The sequence below is a fragment of the Chlamydotis macqueenii genome, chromosome 15 (assembly GCF_036417535.1).
Source record: "Chlamydotis macqueenii isolate bChlMac1 chromosome 15, bChlMac1.mat, whole genome shotgun sequence".
NCBI lineage: Eukaryota > Metazoa > Chordata > Aves > Otidiformes > Otididae > Chlamydotis > Chlamydotis macqueenii.
Window position 1 is genome coordinate 9,126,493 of NC_141570.1, and position 23,084 is coordinate 9,149,576.

Here is a 23,084-nt window from a genome sequence, read left to right on the forward strand (position 1 = left end):
CTGCATTTTTCTTCCTGAGGAAGGGAGATACTGCTGCTCAGCTTCAGAAAGGCTGATGTTGCTTGTTTCTCAGTCATTAGATTAGAACAAATACTAAGTAGAAATTTTCTATAAAAATAGAGCTCACTTCCTTAGGAATTTGCTTCAGTGGAGACTGTGAGATATTCTCTCAGTAATGATTTATATTACAAAAATAGCTCTGTCCTATGTCTGCAAACAGTTAGAAATGTGAGTCTGGAAAAGAAATCTAGCAGCTAACTCCTCAGCTCTACAGCTTGAATAAACCAGTTGGAAACAAAGTAAATTACAAAAGCAACTGAAAAACTGAACTTTCCTATAAATATAACGTTCTCTCCTTGGAAGTCTGAAAATACTCCTGCTTTTTAGCATAACCCAACGCGTACCATGTCCAAGTTTTTTTTGCCTAAGAGCAGGGAGTGTGTTCCAAAGCAGAAGAGTCCTGGCAGTGCCGTGCCTTCTCCAGGGGACTCTCCCATTGCTGAAATCACACCGAGTCAGGAGGGAACCTGTGAGCAAGCGAGTCCCAGGCCACAGAGGCCCCATCTTTATTGCAAAATTAGGTCCTCGAAAGAGCATGACCTCAAATTCGTATTTACACATTTACACATGACAAATTCGTATTTACACCGTTTGCCTTCAGCACTGTTGCTGATGCTCAGCTCACGCGCAGTGACGCCACGTAAAGCTCTGCTACCACAAGGTCAGTGCTGAGACGTGGTCAGCATGTTGGAACCCAGCACGACCTGCGGGCAGCGACGGCTCCCTCGGGAGACAGGTTTCCTTGGAGCAGGAACTTGGAGTCGAGGGCTTGATACAATAATATGCGGTGCCTGCTTCCTTGGAGGCTGCATGCCCTTTGGCTGTGGTTTTTATCTCTGTTTACTATAGAAATAGCTTCAGTAGATTATGCTGCGTCATTCAGTTCCCTGCCAGAACGTATGTTAAAGACAAAACAGAAAGCGTGCGAGTGCAAGAGAGTAGCTCTGATTGTTATGGGATAAGCAAGGCCATTATAAATTATATGAAGCAATGAGGAGCTGAGGATTTTAGATCAAATTTAGCCACTTTAGCTGGAGACTTAAGAAAAGAGAAAACTGTGCTTTTACTGATATTGCCAATTAGGGAGGTGCCAGGTGGCCAGTTAATAATCCAGCTGCGCTGCAGAAGATGCAGCATCAGCAGAGGCTGTTTCTCAAGTGAAGCAGAGGAGTGCTTTCCAGGGCAGAGCGACAAGCGGGGGGAGCGCTGGCTACGGCCATGAGTCGGGTATGGGAGATGTGACAGGAGGGAGATCCTGGGGTAGGTAACACCAAACCAGAAAGGGATAAGAGCTTAGGAAAATTGCAGAGAAGGAGGATGTAACAATATGGCGATGTAATATACAGAACAGTTGGCTACTGAAAACATAGAAGCCTGGGAAATGGTCTGTTGGCTTCGAATCGGGCAGATTCACAGGTGCCATGGAGTTGATGGGCTAATTCAGAGGCAGTTGGGACCAAAGGCTGGATGAGTCAGGGAAATGAGTTGTAGCACCTTCCTCTTCTGTCACTAGCTGGAATCTGTGTCTGTCACACTGATGTCAGCCCAGTTCCTCCTGGAAACTGCGTGATCACTGGCACAAGACCCGCTGCTATGACTGTCGAATGCCTCAAGGGGCCAGAGCCTGGGATGGAGGCACCAGGGGCTCAGGCTTCTTGCTGACCCCTGGACCATACTAGGAATGATCTGGGAGAAAGGCATAACCTTTCCCTACTCCAAACAAAGCTGTCTGGGCACGCTGCTACGTGGGAATTTGGGAGAAAGGATTGAAGGGATCAGCATGTGAACCTGGGTGGGCAGCCAGTGGGGTTTCACCTTTGCCATCAGCAGAAAACAGAACTCAGCTTAGGTCACTTCAGGCATTTTCTGCACAAAGCACAACAGAGACCCTGACACCGACTCACTCCTAGAGCTGGAATACATACAGGTTCCTACGGCAAAGCCAAAGCTAATCCTTGCTGGGGTGCGGGGCCAGCAAGGCAGAGCTGTCCTGCCCCAGAGCAAACTGTCCCTCTCACCTGCACCGCTTCTCGGGTCTCTGCTGGGGCAAAGGCAGGTGAGCAGAATTTGCTGCTTTCTACTTTGACAGCTGGTGTAGAGCTGCTTCTCAGAGCCTGGCCTGCACTCCCAAATAGGGGCATTTACTCAGTTTTGCCCCCAAAACTCCACTGTTCAGGGTCTTTGCATCAGTGCTCCCTGGCCCTTTGTCTCTCTGAGGTGTGGGTTGTAGGGGACAGTCCTGCTCCTGGTTGCCTAGAACTTCTTGAATAAAACCTCATGGACTTGCCTCTTCAGGGTATGAACCCAAGGCAGAAAAAGGCCTGAAAAAACACAGAGGGAAACTGCATGTCCATGAAACCTGCAAGGAGAAAACCACGTTGCTAGAAATGGCTTTGGAAGAGTAAATCAAAGATGCCTTTGTTGGAGGGATGATGCTATGGGGGAAGAAAGCTAATCCCGTAATGACAGGAGAAGCTGGACCTTTATGGGCTGCCAACAGCAGTGGGGAAGCACCAGTTGCAATGGCTTGCCATTTATAAAAACATCTGGAGATAAGAAGCTTATTTTAGGCAGAGTGGTAGCTGGCTATTCCAGCAGGCTCAAGTGGTGATGATGATAAGGATTTGGCATATGAACAGCAGAGTAAGACATCTCATCTTATCTTGCACCACCACTGTTCTCGCTTTCCCCCTTGCAGCGGAAAGCACTGCCAGTTGCTTTAGGAGGATTCAAATGAAAATCTTTTGAAATAGCCATCAGATTTATTTTCTTTCCTTTCTTTCTCCACTTTTCAGAGTGATGCTCATCTCTCTTAACTTTAAGGCATGAGGTAGCTGAAAGCCTTTGACTAGGGTTTGGAAGAGACACGCAGACATGGTATTTTGAACACTGGCAGCCCTGGTTCTGGTTTGTCTGGGAAACTGCTGGATGGATTTACTGGCTGGAGGTAGATTTTGCTGCTTGCTGGGCTGGTTGTAATGACTCAAGCACATGCTCTGGATGTGGCTGCTGCTGTTCGCAGTGTGTTCTAATATCAGTAAGAATAGAAATCTATCATAAAATCATATTCTGTAAAAGCAGTGTTAATTTTCTTGTTTTCTGCGTAGAAATTTTGCATTTGCAAGCCTCGCCATCTGCATTGCAGCCATTACATGTGGGAAGTATGGAATGTGTCTTATCAGACACAGAGCGTGCACAGCAAAGGACAGCCAAAGGTTATGTTGTCATCATGTCAAATGGGTCTGTTTATTCTGAGAGCTGTAGAAGCAGAGCTTAATCAGAGCATCAGCCATATGCAGATTTGAAATTAGATTTTACAATAACCACCTGTCTGCTGTTTTGAATCCATCATATTCTCTGGGTTAGGGCTGTGTTTGCTTAGCGAATGTATTTGCTGAGAGACTGTAATCTAAAAGCCTTCAAGCAACAGTGTAAAAGGCACTTAAATGTATGAGTGTGCAAGGGAAACACATTATCTTATGGCTTGGTACCACATGGCTGCTAGTAAAGCACGTGGGGGGGAAAAGAAGGCATTTTTCTATGAAAAAATCAACAGTATTAGTGAACCTCTCTATAAAACTTCTTTTGCTCTTCTTTTTGGGTTCATGATTCTATGTGTCAGCCAAAAAAAAAAAAAATTGTTGACAATTCATGATCTTCCTTTCTCAGTCCTAAAGGTTTTTAAAGGAGTAAGTACAAACATGCACATATATATATATAGTGAGGCATGACATAGTTTTTATGACTCACAGCATTCTGTCTTTAAAGAGTCAAAAAAATCTGAAAAGTTTAAGCCTCTCTCCACTACATTGTAACATGGAAAAAAAAAAAATCCATGTGTTCACTTATTGCAAGCTGCATCTAGGCGGTGGTGAGTCAAGATGAAAAGAGCAACGATATTCAGAGTAAAGGCTGACATTTTAAACACTGGCACTTGGAAAGAAGTGGAATTAAAAAGAATTGCAGAGCAAAAATTGACAAACAACTTGTACCACAGTTTAATCATATGCTCAAAACTGTCTGAAACAAGTAAGTACTACAGGTTTTTTTTTTCTTGCTTATCTCCACTGTGGTAATTATTCTTCTAAAAACGGTAGCGGCTCTCCCTGGGGAAAGAGAGAATTTATTTTTTTTTAACTCTGAGTACAGCCCTTCCCACGGAAGTCAACGAGAGTTTTTATTGAATTCAATGAGAACTTAAACGGGCATTAAATGAGACCAGTAAGAAGTGAGCGTTCCAAGGCCATCCTGCCCCAGTGGGTCCCCCTCGCCCCAAGGAGCAGCAGTGACCTGAGGTTTTAGGCTGCCCAACAACTGAAGCTGTGCATGTCCGCTTCTCTGGAGCAGGACATATTTTTACCATTCCAGTGTTTTTACCATTCATGCCAGTAAACTGAACTGTGACGGGGTTGTTGTGAGTCAGGGAAGTGCCCTGTAGCATTTCCACGCGACTGCTGGCTGTCCAGCTGGGCTGAGCCCTGAAACGCTGCCTCTTGGCCTCTACCCAGGGTTTTGTCTAAATCTCTGGCCAGGAAGGTGCCAGAAGTGGAGCCGGAGAGTTTCCCCCAAAACCAAGGGCAGGAGCCTTGGTTTACAGTGGCGTGTAGGAAACCCTCTAATTTGTGCGGTGCCAAGGTGGTGCTCAAGAGGAACGGTCCCACATCTCCATCCTTCCTCATTCCAAGAGTTTGACCTCAGAAGAGACCACTTTCCTCCTTGGGTTCCCCAGGTCCAGTCACGGTGCGGTTTGCCCACGACGCCCCATCTCCTGCGGCTGGGACCCGGTGGGTCAGCACGAGAGCGTGAAACCGAGCAACGCGATGCTTGGTGGGGTCCGTGGGTTAAACGCGTCGCTTCGTACTGCGGCTCCTCGCCTTTCCTTGGGAAGCTGCGCGTGTACGTGTTTAACTTTGTTCCTTCGGGCTCACACAGCCACCGCATCCCCGCTGACACCCGGGCGCGCTCGCAGCATCCCCTGACACAGCCAGCTCTGCTGTAAGAATCGCTTCGCCTGGCAAGGCCCCCGCTCCCAACCCCCCCGCACGCAGGGGCCCCGCTCCCACCCGCACCTTCCCGCTGCCGGCGGCTCGGCGGGGCCGGGCCCGGGGCGCGGGGGGGTTTCCAGCCCGGAATTTCCGCGCCGGGCCCTCTGGAGGTCAGTGTTTGCCCGCGCCGCACCGGACCTGTTGCAGCCCCCGCGGAGGCTCCGCCGGCAGGGCCGGGCCGGGCAGCGCCCCCCCGCTCCGAGCCCCCGCCAGCCCCCCGCCTGTTCCCCACCCGGATCAGCCGCGGGGGGCGGCGGGGCGCGGCGCGACGGTTCTCCTCGGTCACCGCGGTGCCTGCGCGGCCGCGGAGCCCCGCCGGAGCCCCGCCCGCCCCCCGCCCGGGGCGGTGCCGCGCAGCGGGCGAGAGTGGAGCGGCGCGGCGGGAGGCGCCCTGTGCGCCCCGCGGAAGATGGCGTACATCCAGGTGGGTGCGGAGCGGTGGCGGCGGTGATGATCCGCGGGAGGTGGGGGGGGGGCGACGGCGAAGACGGACCCCTGCTTCGTCTGCGGGACGGATGTCCCGGCGGACCCCCCCCCACTCCGAGCTCCCTGCCCGGCGCTGGTGCGCAACTTCGGGTTAAGTTGGGGAGGAGTTCCCGGCGAGGGGGGCAGGAGCGGGGCCGGGGCCGGCACCGGCTGTTCGCGGGGCGCCGGGGCGGGAGCGGGTCCCCGCGGGCGGCCCGAACCCTTCGTGCTCTCTGCCGGGGGGAGCAGTGTCGCCCCGGGGCCAGGCGAGCCTGGCCCGAGCCCACGCGAGGACTTTTTAGGAGGAGGAGGATGAGGATGAGGATGGTGCACCCCGCGGGTGGGCAGAGATGGGCTGGGGGCTTCGTGGGCCCCTCCAGCCCGGGCACAGCCCGGCGGGGTGGGGGGCACGGGCGAGTCCCAGCCTTCGGCGGGTGGATGGGACCCCCCCCAGCCCTGTGAGGCTGAATTGAATTTGGGGCAGGGTTACACCCGGAGCGGTTTCCCCCCCGGCGCTGCGGTTCCCCGCTGCCTGTTTTCCATCTGTAGTTCCGAAGGCTGCCGCCCAGTTTTAAGATAAAACCCGAGTGGAGCGTTTCCAGCTGCACGGGGAGTCCGGGCACTGGGGCGCAGGTAGAGACACCCGCTATCCGCCCCACTCGTGACCCCACGGCCCCCCTCCCACTCGGGGCAGAGCCTCCGCGGCGCCCGGGAGGTGGGAGCTGCCCCCGACGGGGCAGGCTGGAGCCCCCCACGGGTGAACCCCACAGAGGTGGCGTTGGGGCTGGGTAGGTGCAGGGATACCCCGGTGGGGACGAGGGCATTGGGGACGCCCTGTTGTCCCCATGCTGTCGATCGGGTTGAGGTGGTGGGGGGCTGCCCACGGGTTTGTGGGTGGGGGGCTTGCAGCGTCCCTAGGCTTGTGAGCCTTCCCTGGGGGTGTAACTGCAGGGGCACAACACGGTCTGTCACCAGTGGGGACCCCATCCTGCTGCAGCATCCCTGGGGACTAAGCCATGGCGGGCTGTTGCAGCTGGTGTGTTGACCTGGTTGTGACCGGTGGCCGTGCTGTCTGGGAGCAGAAGATCCCCACCACGGCTCTGGGGAGACTGGGTGGGACTGGGCCCCTGAAACGGAGATGCAGCCCTGCCCAGTGCCCAGCTCCGGGCGAGGGGAAGCACCTGGGATAGCCGTGGTTAGCCCTCGACAAGGGGTCATGTGTGGCTGGGGGCTCCCGGCTGGGTTGTCCTCTGCTCCTACGGCTTGGGACAGCGTGACGACATGGCGCTGGCTCACCAACCCTGATGGCTGAGCCCTTCTCCCGGGGGTGCTGAGCGTGTCGCAGCAGCTGTGACCCCTGCATCCCCCAGCGCCTGTTGGCCATTGCATCTTTCCCTAAACCTCTGCCCTTCCCCACCCGACCCTCCTGCCCGCTGTGAGCAAGGTGGGTGCACGCAGCCGGTCCTGTGTGCTCTCCCTCCGTCGGTCCCTGCCTTTAAGCCCTGTATGGCACTGGGTCCTTGTTTACCTCTTCTGCGCTGTGACACTCAGTTCTTATTTCTGTCCTCCCATTTCCTGGAGATTTATGGGTGGTCACAGACACTTTATTGTGGTGCCTGTGGGACCGCTGCTTGTGCGCTTGGGGCTGCTGGCACGCAGGTGTGGTCACATCTTCGGTGGCCGACCATGACCAGAAGGGCTGTTTGACACGAGCCTGCCGTGCGTCCCCACGGGCTGTTCGGAAATGCCGCTTCCTTGGCGCAGCACGTGCTACAGCGTTCGATCGTGTGGCACGGATCCAGCCGCTTTATTTCAGAGCAATTTAAATATTCTCATTGCAGCTTTGCTAAACCACTGTAGCTTTGGCTGCCGTGCTTTGGCTGCAACTTTGCATTAATAAGCAATGATAAAACCCTTTAAACCATTTAGGATTTTCTTAAACAGTTGGTCCATGGGTATCTAGTAATCACTGTCTTGTCACATTGCACTGCAGCGTTTCCCGTATCTTCGTTTTCAAACAAGTGTTTCAAACAAGTGGGGGCCTTTTCACCAAGCACTGATTTCCGAGAAGTTTAAAAGGGAGGCTTGGGCTGAAACACGGTCCATGGGGAGGTTTTTGGAACTAAAGGCAACTTCTGCATCCCAACTTCTTTAGAAAAGGCTGCTCTTGCCCCTGTCATGAGTGTGAAGTTTGAAACCAGTTTCTACATCTGGAAGAGTAGAGAAGAATGGGGGTTTCTTGTGTGGTTGTTATGTTGTGTTGTGGTTTGGTTTGGTTTAGGTTTTTTGGGATTCCTTCTATAGAAAGACAGCCAGGACAATTAGGAAACTCTTAGACATTAGACAGAAAGTGATAGGAAAGACATTTCAACAGGCATCTGAAATGCTGCTAAATCTCCAGTTATCAACGAAGTGGGTCAAGTGTGATGTTCCAAGGGTGGCTTGTGATGATTTCTTCCTCGGCCATAGATTTTCTCCGTGACTTGGGGGAAGTGGCTGCAGTGCAGATTTTCTAACTGGAGTGTGTGACTCAAGTTTTAAGCACTTAACTTCTGGTTTTTATATTCTTCAAGTCACATCTGAGGATGGGACTGAAGATGCCCAGCTACCTGAAGTGATGTGTAGGTAATGGGGAGCGTTCTGAGTCTGTGCCCCTTCCTGGAAATGGCATTTTTAACGAGTTGGCGTTGAAACGGCGTTTATATGGGCTGAATGTGGAGGAAAGCCGTTTTTTTTCCACTGTGGCATCTAATTGCAAAATTGGGATATGGTTTATTATCAGCAAGTCGTTGCTGCAATTAGAGACAGGTTGTTAAAGAAGAGAAAATAAGTTGCCCGTGATAGCCTGTTAACAAGGGGCAATGAGCGTGATTTTAATGCTCCAGGATGGGTTTGGGAATTTTCCTCCTGGGGAAGGAGGAGCAGAGGGAGCTTGGTGGGGAGGGACTGGAAACAGCAGAAGCTGATGCCTGGTCAGGAGACCTCTCCTTCCTCTAACATCTACTCTCAAGCTCATCCCAGGCTGGGGCATGTCATGGAAGAAAGTTTAAAGTTATTTGAGCATTGCTAACCTGTTTTTGTCTTTTTCATTTTGTTCCCCTTTGCTTCATCCTGGATGTCTAAAAGGACAGTTGGAACCGATAAACGAGGTGAGTTAATCTGATGATTCACTCTTCACTCTGTCTCCTCGCTCCGTCCTGAGGGGATTGTCTTGTATTTTCTGACTCTTTACCGATGTCCTAGATATAAGTAATGCACCGCATTCTGGGCTGGTATTTTTTTTTCTTTTGCAATGTTCAGATTTTGTTTATGGAAAAAACTCTGTATTTTACTGGAGCAAAAAGAAATGTTCCTGTGGAGTCTTCTCTGCAGATCTGCGTTCCTCAGAGGAAACCCCTTTGCACAGTGTGGTAGTGCCCTTCTGTTTCCACACTCATGAATACTGCAAACATCCTGAGTATTTTGGGGGGATATATACGGAGAAATCATCACATGCTTTATTTCTTCAGCTTCTTGGGAACATATCAAGGTCACGTACAATTGTAAAGTGATTCGACCCTGGATGTGCACATGCTGTGCTCTCGCAGCTGTGTGTCTTCCCCCCTGGCTACGGAGCGATGCCCTTTATTAGCAGTGCCCTTGTGCTGCTTAGGGAGCCTTCTTACCAGCCGCAGGAGCTGGAGCTGGCAGGGGTGGGAAGTGGGCTAAGGCTTGGCTTTCTGCTCGTCTTGAGGCAAGCAGGGCTTTGACGTGGAGGGAAGGCCACAGGGGTGGTGTGGAGATTGGGGGCAGGCTGTTGCCCTTCCGCTGGGGTGGTAACAGCAGCAGAGGAGCAGTGTCCCAGGTGATGCTGCCAGTGCCACCATGGAAACCTAAGAAATGAAATACTTTTCTGGGTAAAAAAAAAAAAATCATTGGAGGTTCTTCATTAAATTAATCATCATAGGAGAGAGAAGGCATGTGGATAGCGCGCTTTTGCTAATCCACTTTAGCGGCAAGTTTGTGGGGCTGTAATGCTGTATGCGTATGGAACATACAAATCTTGTGTGCTGATATATCTACAGGGACAAAATGTGTTCGTGTTGCTGTGTTATGATTAAATTGGAGCTTTCACTTACCTTCTGTTGTACATTTGCCAATCTATTAGTTTGTTGATGTGCGTGAAAGAATAAGCATGCTTCCACTCTGGCATATTGCTACACCCTAGTGTTTTGTAAATCACCCTCTTGCCAACCTACGTAATAATACATTGCTACTAGGGGGAAAATACCTGCAGTGAATGCTTATTTTCCTGCCTTGTTATGGCATCAGTGAAGTTGGGCTGGTAACTGCATAGCACTTGTCTGTTGATATAGATGGAATAAATACAGTTCTTAATGTTCTGTTGCAGAAACAAGCGTAAATACAGCTGAATGTTATTTCTCAATAGCTATTGATGGGTTGTAATCTTGTACTTTGGTTTCCAATGGCTTCAGGGTCTGCTCGCTAGGATCTCGGATCTCTTGCTGTGCCGGTGGACTTGTAGAAATTGTTGTCAGAAGTGTTTCGACTGTAGCTGTTGTCAAACAAATGAAGATGAAGTTGAAATCCTGGGACCTTTTCCTGCTCAAACTCCAGCCTGGCTGTAAGTTTAGATGCACAATTTCATAGCTTTAACTGAGGGGCAGGGCTGTTCAGCTGTGATGAAGGAATTGATACAACAAAGCGATAGGACGTTCAGGGGACGCCACATAGAAAGGAGGAACCTCGTGCTGAGGGTGGGAGCGTAGGTTACTCAAGGGCAAGGTGAAAAAGGGCAGCCCTGTTAGCTCAGATGGTAAGGTTAGTCTTTGTAAAACACTTTTCTGCTGGGTAAGACAGAAGTTACTGTGTAAGCTAGCATAGCAAGCTGATAACTGGTTTGGCTGTGCACCCGTTTCTAAAGATGCTTTTCATCTTCAGTCCTGTTTCCTCTTCAAATGGACCAGCCCTTTGGAGAGCTTCACCTCAGCTGCGATGCTAATGAAGTTGTTTTGAAATATTTTCTTAGCCTAGCGTGAAGGTGGTTATCGTATAGGCAGATGAAAGGCATGCCTCATACATACTCTGAAGGGGAAATTAATCTAAAGGTTCATTTAGCAAGACTTGATCTCCTGCATCATCTTAGTACTCTTTAAGTTTTCCTCTTGAATCATTAAAGAACAGCAGCAGCAGCACCAGGTTTTATCTGGGGCTCTGATTAGTGTGTTTGCAAATCTATTACAGAGGAAGTTAGTGAAATCTTCCCTGTTTTGCTCCCTCTTGTTTGGGAATCTGCAGCCCAGAGGTGACCCTGTGGAGGCATTGGTGAAACCAAGAAGGGAGCAGAGGTCTCCTGCCTTTTAGTGGTGGCTGGGCTGGGCTGGGCTGTCTTCTGTGGGAGCGGATGGTTTGATGGACACAGCTTTAGTGTGTCCAGGAGCTGTGGTGCAGGAGATGCCTATTTAGTGTGATGCTCAGAATTGGTACCTGGGTGTTGAGACACTTGGTTAATTTTATCTGCTCTGCTGAGTACCTGCAGTTTTTCTGTGTCAGGTCTGGAAGGTTTGTGTCTTGGTGCCGCATGAAATAAATTGTCTCATGTTTAAATCGCAGTCTTGTCTATATACTCTTTTGAAGCCAGGTAGAATAGGATGGTAATTAATACTGAAGCCATAAAAATAGAGATGTTCAGGCTATGTTTGAGTGATTTTTAAATGTGAAGCTGTGTATTTAGGAGTCTGATACATGCCCAGAAATGGATTCACCTGCACTTAATGGGAAATGGAAACAAAATCAATGTTAAATAGGAAAGTGTTGTTCACAGAACACAGTGATGAGGTTGCAGTATTGGACGTAGAAGGATTGCTGCAGGAACAATTAGATACTTGGAAACAAGTAGGTAGGCTTGTTGTGAGAGGATGCTTTGGATTTTCTCTGGTGTGCTGAGGAGCAGAAGAGACATCATGTGTGTTGGGGGGTGTGGGGCGACTGGCCCATGGTGTAGTTTTTGACTGCTGGATTCTTCTGTCTGGCTAAAGGGGCATTGTAAGCACTGAAGCTCTGTGCCTCTTTTGGTCTTAAAACTCAGATGTATGGTGACTTTGCAGATGAGCTGGACTTTGCCACAGGCAGAGAAGATGGAGATCTTTGAACTCATAAAATGCTCTCTCCAGCCTGTATTGTTTTTCCCCAGTCCTGCTGCATCTGAAAGCCTCTGTGATTAACTTATTGGAATGGCCATAAGCAGAAGAAAATGCACTCTGGAAAAAAAACAAACCCAGTTCTTGAACCACGTTGCACTTCATGCTGCACCTACTCATGCTGGCAGCCCTAGGCAGGGTCCCCGGGACCCCAGACTAGGTCATGTACCCATCTTGCCTTCCAGCTTCAGGCGATCTGCTGCAGTTAGGGTCTCCCTGTTCCACTAGCGCTGAGAGAAGGGGAGTTCCCAGAGGTGGTGCCCGAGAAGGGTGGCAGGAATCCAAGAAGAAAATATGAGAAGAGCAGCTTGGCTTTGTGAAGAGACATGGATGCTGCGATGCCTTAGGGTCACTGAAGTCATCATCTCCTCTGGCACTGTTGCAGATCCTGTGATCTGTAAGGATGTCTGTAAACACATGTTGATGTGGAAGCTGGAGATCAGGCTTTGCTTGCTTGGAAAGGCTGTTCTCCTCTTCTCGAGCTGGGATGGACCCAGGGTAGTGCCGGGGAAGGTGGCGATGCTTTCAGCTTCCAGGGTGACTTTGTTGGAAAATGGTGCGGCGACCTAGCAGTGAGTCGAGTGAGGAGGGCAAAGGAGCTGAGGGGCTGTGATTGAGAGGGGAGGGGGAGAAAATGAGCCTGTAGAGGCATGAGAGTCTGGAAGATAAAGAGGAAAGGAAAATAAAGGCAGGAGACAGGAATGGTGTATTGTGTTTGCTGATCAGTAGGAGGCCTATGCTTTTTGTGTGTGCAGCTTTAAGGTGGAAGTGATCCCATGCAGCCTCCGCTGGCTCAGAATTCAGAAGCTGAAGGTGATTTCTATTTTCACTCTGTTGATCTTATCCTCTTAAATCTCCATATGGGTTTTGGGAGGTAGGAAACAATGTCTGGAGTTAGATGTGTGAGCAGAGTAAGAGTTTGAACTTGGTCTCAGAATAGGGTTTTTAATGCCTATTTTTTTTAAGTGCTCAGAGATCTGTGTATGCCGATTGATCACTCATCCATTTTTTTTTTCTTTTATTTTTGAAAAGGGAGCTTTTGGATCCAGTGGAAACCCCTAAAATGGAAGATGGATTTGACACCATACATTTAGATACGTGCATTGAATTCGGGAACAAATCAATTTATTGTATTTGCTGCTCGCAGCCTGAAAGTGTTTTAAAAATAGATCTAATTTTTCAGCTGAGATCTTTCCATCTTACCATTTCTTGATGGGCCCAGGATACTGGTGTACGGCAATTTGCTCCTTCCTTACCTGGCCACCTCAGGGGAAAACTGCTTTCACGATCTTCATTGGCCTTCCAGCCTACTATCTCAATGCCGGTGCTCAATAATCCATCCTTTATTTTTTGCCCGTAGGTTTTCCCTTTGGCAGCTCTAAGACACCTCATTGTCATGGAAATTCGAGAGGGGATGTTAAAGCTGCAAGTTTAAGCCCTTCCTCTTGGGAGACTGTTGATTTTTCTCCCTTTCTGAATTTTTTTACAGTGGCAACTTAGACTCATTTCAGTAAGAATTTTTTTTTCCTAATGGTGTTGACCTAAATGCATGGTAGCTTCTTGTTATTTCGTGAGGAGTGCTTGCATCCTGATCTTTGCAGAAGCGGGCCGGGAGCAAGGGTGTATATCGGCGCTGCCCGTTGTGCAGTGTTGTACCTAAACCCCAAAGACAAACGGGGCACAGTCTGTGAGACTGAATTGAAATCAGAACACGACTCCTCTTCCCAAAGGTTCGGATTAAGCAGAAACAGAGCTGCTTTAACCAGAGCCGAAGTTTATTTGAGGAAAAATTATTGTGGCTCAGTAGCAATTTCCTTGCTAAAGGTCATCTGTATGTTATTAACTCAATATTACGTTTGCCCATTGTAGAACACCCTTAATGCCTGTCTTCCTGACTCCCTTTTTGCCCTGCCTTCTCCTCCCTCTGTGCATTTCCTTGTCGAACACATGTCCAAATGCTCCCTGTGGTCGTGTAGACCCACGTTTAGGCATGAAAAAGCTGTTTGTGTTCCAAGTACTGATTATATGCCAGACTGCATGGTTTGGACTGCCCTTAGTGGGCTGCAGAGCTGTGCAAATGTCGTACGCCCCTTGTAGCGTAGGGTTTGGGTTGGATTGTTAGGCTTTTTTTTTTAATGTGGATGAGTTGTATGACTCTGGGTTGGTGAGATTTGCATGGATCCTGCTGTGAACTTTGTGAATTTGGATAAGAAATTCCAGTTTAAGTCTATTTTCTATGTGGGGGCCCTTTTCTATGAGTTTACTGCTTTTTGCAGAATATACTTATTGCTCTAGTCCAGTCACCGGTTACTAAAGCAAATGAGTCAACGTATTTCATTTATACCCAGCTGAGCCATGCACGCAGAGAGGGTGAATCAGGAGCAAAACTCACACAGTATTCCTTTTTGCTTTGCTCGTTTCATGCCGGTGCTTTCCTTGTGATCTGCTGCTATTTCTTGGAGTACTTTATGTCTCATGGGTTAACACATGCCATGTACCGTTGTGTGATTTCCTTTCCATTGGCAGATGCCTGCCAGCCATTCCCCTCTGAACGTGCAGTTGGAGACTTTATCTCTTCTACTTGTTGCTGTTGGCTCTTGCTCTTCTTTCAGTTGAGGTTGGGAGGTCGGGACTGCTTTTGTCAGCCACTGTGACATGTTGAGGTTTTTCACCAGAGTGTTATTTTATATGAAAATAACATATATATAAACTGAAATGGGAATTACATGTGGACCTCTTTATGATGTCAATCTTCTGTTGAGTCCTCTCCAAGACTCTATGGCTCGCACTGCAGCTTGCTTTGTTGTTTAGCTCCTGTCAGCTTCCCTACTCCCACCAAGACCCATGGGCAGTAAAATCACTATCTTGTGAGGATCACCACTGCTTTACGGAAGTGGATAAAAAGCAGCCAATTATTTTAAAAGACATGTCAATAAATAGTTGTTAATTAATTGTGTGTATAGGATCGAGATTTGTAACCTTAGTGGTGTACCTGCAAAGCAGTATTTTACTGGGAGGTGTAGTAGGTTTGAGATGTCAGAGTGCGGCGGTGTCCCACGCTGGTTCATTCCTAGGGAAGGTCGTGCTTCCAAAGCATAGCTGTGAGTTTCCAGCAATAAGCTACTGTTTGGGGTTTGTGGTTTATGGGTATTTTTTTTTCCTTTCTTTTTTCTTAAAGACAAATATGATAGTTCTGATCAAGATCTGAGTCACACGTGCCCGTGTGGCCTGTGTCATGCTCTAATACTGGTATAACTCTGTTTGAAAGACAGGCAGAAAGATAAAGAATCAGTTTTTTACATAGGTCTGAAGCTGGTTGCTCAGCCTTTTGCTTGCCAAATAGATCAGGAGATACCCTGTAGTGTCCAGGGATGTGCACCCAAGATACCCAGAGTATCAGAAAGCATTTTTATTCTGTATATACTCCTTTTACTGGGTTGAATCACCCAAAGGTCTCTCGTTATAACAGGATAAGCAGCCAAAATGAGGACAAAGATGGAGACTCTGATAATACAATCAGTGAGCTGCCTCCCACTCTTCAGGATGTTTCCCCTGACAGAAGGCGGTCGTCTTCAGATGCATCACGGTCCACTTACAGCCTCACGAGGCGAATTTCAAGTAAGGTCGTCCTTCCAACATTAATGTAATTCTTGTGGGGAAGAAAATCAAACTGTAGTGCTTGCTCTTTCATCTTTTAGACAGGGAATCAAGTCAAGTTGAAGGTACATTGATTAAAATCTCATCCTGTTCTTCAGGAGCACAGTGGAAGGGGCCAGCCATGTTTTTCTTGCTGAGGCATATGCATGGTAATCGAACGTGGAAGTGGACGGGGGGAAAGCGTAGCTGAGCTTGCGCTTGAGCGTAACTGAGGGCGCGATTAATTGTTTGCAACAAAATGGTGAGAACTCCCACTGGGGAGCCTGCTGTGGTAGGCGTTGCACAGGCACAGAATGGCTGTACCCAAAGCAGCACAAGTTGACTTGCGCCTGTAGTGGCTTCAGTTGAGTTTCTAACGATCGTATTTGTGCATTTCTCTCGTTTAGGTTTAGAGTCGAGGAGGCCAAGTTCTCCACTAATTGACATTAAACCTATTGAGTTTGGAATAATAGGAGCTAAGAAAGAAATAGTTCAGCCAACCATCCTGCGAAAAACCTATACCCCAGATGACTATTTTAGAAAATTTGAACCAAGACTGTACTCTCTTGACTCGAATAGCGATGATATGGACTCCTTGACAGATGAGGAGATCTTATCGAAGTATCAGCTGGGCATGCTGCATTTTAGCACTCAGTACGACCTGTTGCATAATTATCTAATAGTGCGAGTGATTGAGGCCAAAGATCTGCCTCCTCCCATTTCGTACGACGGTTCAAGGCAAGACATGGCACACTCCAATCCCTACGTGAAGATCTGCCTTCTCCCCGATCAGAAGAACTCCAAACAGACCGGAGTGAAACGCAAAACGCAGAACCCGGTGTTTGAAGAGAGGTACACATTTGAAATCCCCTTTTTAGAAGCCCAGAGAAGAACTCTGCTTTTAACCGTAGTGGATTTTGACAAATTCTCACGCCATTGTGTTATTGGCAAAGTGTCAATGCCCTTGAGCGATGTAGACCTTGTGAAAGGCGGACACTGGTGGAAAGCCCTTGTGCCTAGTTCTCAGGTAACAGAATTTATCAGATTATTGCCACAGTTTTGTTCGCAGTTTTTTTTTGCGCGGTTCCTTTGCTTGATGGCAAGTAATGTGGTTTCTAGTTAGTATTTGTCATCTTGTTAATGCAGCACCTGCTCGGTTGGAGTAATGTTGGGCCTAAAACTGGTCTTAGAGCTGACACTGTGAGGTAGAGGAGCCGTCCTCTTTCCTATGCAAAGGAGATGGCGTGACAAAAGATTCTGTGTCAACTGTAATGGAAATAAATGAAGACTACTTTGGAGCTGCACCTTTTGGAAGATCTTTCTTGTCACTGCAGTGACCTGCGTCTGTTCCTAGACACTGCGGTGACGCTGTCCCAGCTGGTCACCCCTGTGGCTGTTAACGTGACTCTGCTTTGGGACCGTGAGTTGAACCACTGGTGCCAGTTCAGTAATGATTTGATTCCAGAAAGCGTATAGGAGACAAAATCTGTACAGACGTATGGCATAATGCATGAGCAAAAAAATGCAAGGTAGTGGTAGATTTATTTTCGTCTTTTCCCTGAAGGAAGTAAACTTGCTGTAGATTTTGTCTGATGTAAGTGGCACTTGCACGCTTGCGAATGTGGGCACACGTTTTGGACTGAGTTCCACTGTCCGATGGGATGGGAGGAGAAGGTGTGGAGGGTCTGCGTGCTTCCCCGTCTGTTCTCAGGAAAGGGCCCTGGTCAGTGCCACCTCCTTGCCAGCCAGGCAAGGCCTGAGCTTTGCAACCGGGAATGATGGCCAGCGGCCAAATTTGCTACTAGCAGCATTGCCCACGTAGCCAGAGGCACAGGACCCGTAAAAAGCCAAGCTAAGCACATAGCTTGAGCAGCATCTCAAATGTTTGTGCCAAGGACAGGGGTACCGCTCAAGGCTGGTGTAACAGGGTTGCCTCTCCCAGTTCCTTGCCAGCTCTGGGATTCCAATTTCTAAGTTTCAGAGCCTTTGCTGAATCAGAACCCTGTGTGAACTTGATGGTTCACATTTTCTTTCTTTGGTTTTCATGTGCTCACAAAAGGGTGGCATAGCCAGAGGTATTAGATGAGATAAACAGTAAATCATTGACCTCACTGCTGATTCACGGTGCAGATCTGAGAGTCTGATTCAGAGTGGAAACCTGTGATCAGACACTTGTGGAAGTAAAATCCACTGAGAAATGTTTATATTTGGAGTCAGCCGGGTCTCGGACTCTGTTTTGCCCCCTCTCTGTGCCCAGAGGGGCTGGAGACCACCTCAACCTCTTGCTGAGACTTTCTGCAGGGTGTAAGGGAGGAGAATATCTAGACCCCTGATCACCCCAGGAGAGCCCGCTGGATCTGCTGTAATAGAAGTAGGAGTATTATAGGATTAGCTGTAACATTGTTTATGCAAAAAGGAAAATTTTGAAAGTTGTACACAGGTCAAATCGTGAGGTCCCTGAGCGTGTCTCATGTAGGACATGTCTTCACGTCGGTGGGACCTGCTTTGCTCGGCAGAGCGGCGGTGAGGGGACAGCTGTGTTACAGAACGGTTTGTAAGGAAAATGAACAGGGACAGGTATTCCTGGGCTCCCCTTGCTGCCTGGGCCTTTCCCCCAAATGTTTATTTACAAATGCCCGCAACAATTTTTTTTTCTTTTTGGTGTTTGTGGTTCATCACGGGCTCTGCATTTTGTATCTGAGGACAGAGCTCTCCTCCTTGCATCCCGTTATCCTCCTGTGATTCACACCATGCAGCCTTGCTTCCCCCACCCCAGCCCTGCTCTTGCATGATAAATACTCCTCTGTGTTGTGTGCAGTAACAGAATTTATTAGTAACATGGATTCATTCCACAGCTTGTACAGACTTGATTAGACAAGATCACCTCAGCCTTCGTGTGCCAGGCTGGCAGCCAGCCCTTCCTCCCTCCCTCTCCAAAGTTTCATTGAAAGCTGCTGCTGTTTTCAGCAGTGCTGTCTGCTTCACCAGGATTCAAGATAAATTATTTATGCTGAAATTGGCATTTCTGATATTTATAAGAAGGACAAAAAGAGAAAACTCCCTTTGAATGGGCAGGGCTGACCTTACAAGCCTGTTGCATTTACCTGCTTGCTGGCCTATGGAAAAACTTAAATTAAGCAAAAAATCCTTCATGCCTTGATTACTGAAGTGCCTTGTTTTGGTCTTTTCATACTCCTTGTTCTTTTTGGCTGTGCGTTAGCTGACAGACTGCAACTGCAAAGAGAACATCAGTACTTGTACTCGGCTATCCAGGGAGGATGTTTGGTATCATCTTCCCATGTTTTCCCAGTGGTAAGATTTTCACAGTTCATTCAGTGAGGTGTATTTTCTCTTAGTGATTAAAGTTAAATGCATTGGTCAAAGGATTAAAGTAAATCCTGGAAGAAGTAAAACAATCAAGCTTATTATTTTGAAAAATCTGCATTTTAATGTCTTTCAATAACAGTGATGCTTGTGCGAGAAATTTGTGAGGATTTTTTTGATTGCTGCTTGGAAGGTTCTGCCTGTGGAATGACAGATTTGACATGCTGACAACTTTTTTTTATACTTCTCACCTTTTTGCTGGATTAGTTGCGGGACAGACAGCCTTTATTATTTTCTTGTTGGATTGAACCCGAGTCAGTTCTGATCACAAGTTGATGCGAATTTTCCAGGCTGGGTTGGCTGCCCCGGGGCTCGGACACAGAGCAGCAGCTGGCAGCAGCACCCCCCCAGCGATAGAGATTGTGGTGGAGAAAATGCTGAAGCAGGTGCTTGGGAAACCAGTAACAGGCAGGAGAGAAAAACAGACAGGCATAGGCGTGATATGTAAAGATGAAAGACAGGAAATACGTGATTTTTTTTTTTTCCTGGCATTTATGGAGAGAAACATGATGAGCTGGAGAGATGGAAGAAAGTGAATCCAGATGGCAGGAGCTGTGGAGAAGGTTTTCTTTTCATAGCAGCGGGAGTGGGATGGGGTGAGGTTTATGGAAGACCAGAGAAAGTGACCTAAACGGTATCAGCCGAGATGAACATCTGCTTGCACTTGCTGCATCCACCATGGAGCGTGCTGATCAGGCCAGGTGCTGAGTCCTTGTCCCACCATCACGCTGGGCCCCATCAAGCCCGGAGCTGGGACACTGCTTCGGTACAGGACTGTGCCAGCACTAGTAAGCCCTGCTAAAAAAAACTGGAACACCAGCAATCTTTTGGTGCCTGTGGTGTCAGCAGGGACGGGTGGGTTTCTCCCAGGCTGAGGCTTGGTCCAGCTTCTGCAGCCAACAGCTCCGTTGACTCCATTGTGAGCTGGACAAGGATAAGCTCCGTAGGCCTGTGCATGGGACATATGGCTCCTCAGTGAGCGAAAGCCCATCCTCATTAATAGCAAAATATCTTCTTTACCACCTCATGGAGTTGCTTGTTACCTGAGAACTTGCCTTGGGTGTAACTAGTGGGGCTGTGCAGCATTGTGGTGCTCATTATGTTAAGAATGGGTCGTCAGAGAACGCGAATATGAGTGAGGAGCATGCTGTCCTCTCAGCCTTGAGGAATCAGTACAAGAAACCTCTTGATGCTAAACTTCCGGCCAAAGACTGTACCTGTACTAAGTGCCTTTTTGGTTTGGATCATGCATTGAGCGCTTAGGGGGAACGAGTCCGTGTCATCAGAGCCAGCAGCCAAGCAGAAGGACTTACTCTGTGTAGAAATGTCAGTGCAGGTGTTGCCAAATTCTTCATCCTTGGTAGTTCTGGGAGGCTTTTTCTTGCCGGGTAATTAATGTGTTTCTAAAGCGCAGTAGCTGCTTGTGGAGTAGCTCTTGAGTCCAGCCCCCGTAGGAACGCTCTGCGCTCCTTAAATATCCCCCTAAACATGTGTGACTTTGCTTAATTACCGTGAGTAAAGTTGGCAGGCCTTGCTGTAGCTGGGCTCACATTCGCACATTTCGCCGTTAAGATTAATCCTGAAACACATGTTCAGGACCCCAAGTTTTATTGACATATGATTCATTTCTCTCTTGGCAGATTTGAGTGGGTAGGAATAAATTTTTTCAGACCAGCAGTAATGAGAGCTCGGAGATCATTCTGCAAAAGGGAATTTGGTTGTGGTGGGCAAACAGCATAAAAATTCCTTCTCCCCTCAAATTAAGCCATTTTTTGTAGTAGAGGGAGTATGTATTGGACGTGCTTTTTTTAACTTTGTACTATGAGTGCACTGGAATGACAGTCATTTAAGGAGCGGTCAGCTTTTTACGTTCAAAATAGTATGTGCTCCACAAATGGAGTGGCTTTGCTATGGCTGCTCTCTGCAGTTTTTGGTTCCCAACTCGGGGTAAGCCTAGAACAAGTACTGCAGTGGTGTTCTTACTGTGCCTTGGTTGGGAAGGAAAAGGGAGAAGGGAATTTGAAATTCAGGTAGTGACTCATTTTGGAGCATTCCCCTTGGCTGCTCCGTTGAGTTCTGCCGTGCAGCCAGGTGGTTGTGGCATGCGGCTTAGCGGCCTCCAGTTGCACGTGTACCACGTTTGTTCTTGGCACCCTTTTCCTTGGCTTATCCATTGCAGCCCTGAGAAGGTGCCATCCTTGGGGAATGCGGGTGATGCCTTGTGTTTGGGAGCACAGTCTATTACTGAAAATAGTGCCAGCACCCGTCTCGTACGGGGATAAAGCATTGGGCAGGCAGAGACCTGGTTCAGAGAGTTCCCACAGCAGTTGGGTGAAGGCTGTGTGCGTCAGTAAGGAAGGGGGGTCTGTGTTCATGACACGGTCATGGGAAGTTAGATACGAAAGTGAATGTTGTCAGACCTTTTTCCTTTTCTACTTTTTTTTTTTTTTTTTTTTAGCTGTCCAAAAGCTTAGCTGCTGCTTAATTGAAGCAATGATGCAGAATCACTGATGATGAATGTGGCGTGGTTATGTGAGGCTGTGCTCGCTCGTTAACAGGATGTTAAAATCAACCTGGCAATTCACCTGTGTCCGGCGGGAGCGATGCCCTGGGCAAAGCTTGGCTGGGGGCAGGATGCCACCACCCTGCAGGTCATTGGAGCTGAGGAAACTGACGGGATGCTGTGATTGGGGCTTTTCCGTCGTGATGACAACATTTTTGGCTCTTAACCTGTGGTTGCTTGTCGTATTTTGGCTTATGACAGTCTATCATCTTTCTTTCACTCTATATCTTTATTTTTTCCCCAGATCCATTTCAGTGGGTTTTTCCCTCCCTTTTCTTTTCCGGTCTTTAAAGCTCCAGCTCTGAGAAGTTCTTCTTGATCATTTTCTCTTCTTTATCCTTACCTGTTCCTTCTGCTTCCAGCTGTCATCACAGTCACCTCATCCCTTCCCTTCTGTGCTGTTCACTCCTTGCCCTTTCTGCGGAGGACAGCGATGCTGTGGGGTGTGTTTTGCTGAGGAGGAGGCCAGAGGAGGGGTTGGTGGGGTCATGGGCAGGACCTCTCCATAGGAAATCTTCTTCCCAAAGGTCTTCGCACAGGAGAGGCTTTCTCATGGCTGTCTAAACTGGTGCAAAGCCAGGGAGAACTTTAGAAGGAATTTTGTGATTCTTTTCATCATACATCTACTCAGCATCTGTTACATAGGTAGCACTGTTCTTATCCATTGGTAAGCACATTTTTTTTTTTCAGGTCCTGGCCCTTGATAGCTCGCCCTTCCTGAAATGCTTGCTGTGTGTCACAGGATGCTGTAGAAAGCCTGTTAGAGCAAACTGTTCTAAACCGTCAGTTTTCTAATGTGCCTGGAGGTACCATCGCAGATAACCTTGAGGAGGAAAATCAATCTGAAACTTCATTAGGAGCATTGCATAGATGTCTGTGCTGATGTAATGTGCTCTGGTTCCCGTCGGGAACCGGGGAGGGTTTCAGCTGCAGAATTGTGCTGGTGTTGCAGCAATGCACAGCAGTCTGGAGGGGCTGTGAGGAAAGAATTGCCCTGATCCAAACAAGATGTGCAAATGGCATTCATTAAAAAAAAAACCCTTCCCTTGAGGTAGCCTCTTTGTGTTTCAGAGATAACAGAAAAGGAAAAAAAAAAGACTTCTGTGTGTCTAGTTCAACCCAAAGGGTAACTGCAGAAGGGTCTGGATCACAGGTGAGCCCAAGGCTGCAACCCCAAGGACTGGCTGTGTGCTACAGCTGCAGAGAGGGACAGCCAGGAGCGAACCGTTAATCAGAGCTTCAGGAGGGCCTCAGACATCCCGGACTCGGTGTCACTCCAGCACCTCATCAAACAGGAAATTGCTTTTCCAGGGTCATCTGGGATCTTGGCACGAATCAGCGCGTCATCAGCATAATAACTGCAGCTAAAACGATGCCTTTGCACAGCGGTGCCTGAGGGGCACCTCTGCACACTGTGTTCTGTGAGCAAAATATTCAAGGCAAAACCAACAGCATCTTATTTTCCTGATGAAGAGACCTAGGAAAAGTAAAATTCAGGTACTTCCTTTCCCTGCGGTGGGCAGTGTGCTGATGACACCTCTCATGCATAAGCATCCCTCTCCTCTGCTCAGCTCCTGTGTGTCTGAGGTTTGGGGAGACTCCAGTGTGACAGAGCAAGAGGTGTGCTTCTGAGCCTGCAGTCGCCCAGCAAGACGAGTCTTAACACCCTTGCTGGTAAAGATGCCCACAAACAAGGCGATGGGCCTGGCGGTCAGTGGTTACAGCAACCCA

The 23,084-nt window shown here is 48.4% G+C and overlaps 1 protein-coding gene across 1 annotated transcript in view; it reads left to right on the forward strand.

Moving 5' to 3' along the window:
• Positions 1-5,454: 5,454 nt before the first annotated feature.
• The window catches only part of SYT17 (synaptotagmin 17), a 37,196-nt gene continuing 19,566 nt past the window's right edge, over positions 5,455-23,084 (forward strand). Inside the window, exons 1-5 of the mRNA XM_086759724.1 lie at positions 5,455-5,529; positions 8,702-8,719; positions 10,046-10,194; positions 15,240-15,388; positions 15,814-16,433. Of these exons, the coding sequence (XP_086615850.1) occupies positions 5,515-5,529; positions 8,702-8,719; positions 10,046-10,194; positions 15,240-15,388; positions 15,814-16,433 (951 nt within the window). The 5' untranslated portion in view covers positions 5,455-5,514. The remainder of the gene's footprint in view (positions 5,530-8,701; positions 8,720-10,045; positions 10,195-15,239; positions 15,389-15,813; positions 16,434-23,084) is intronic.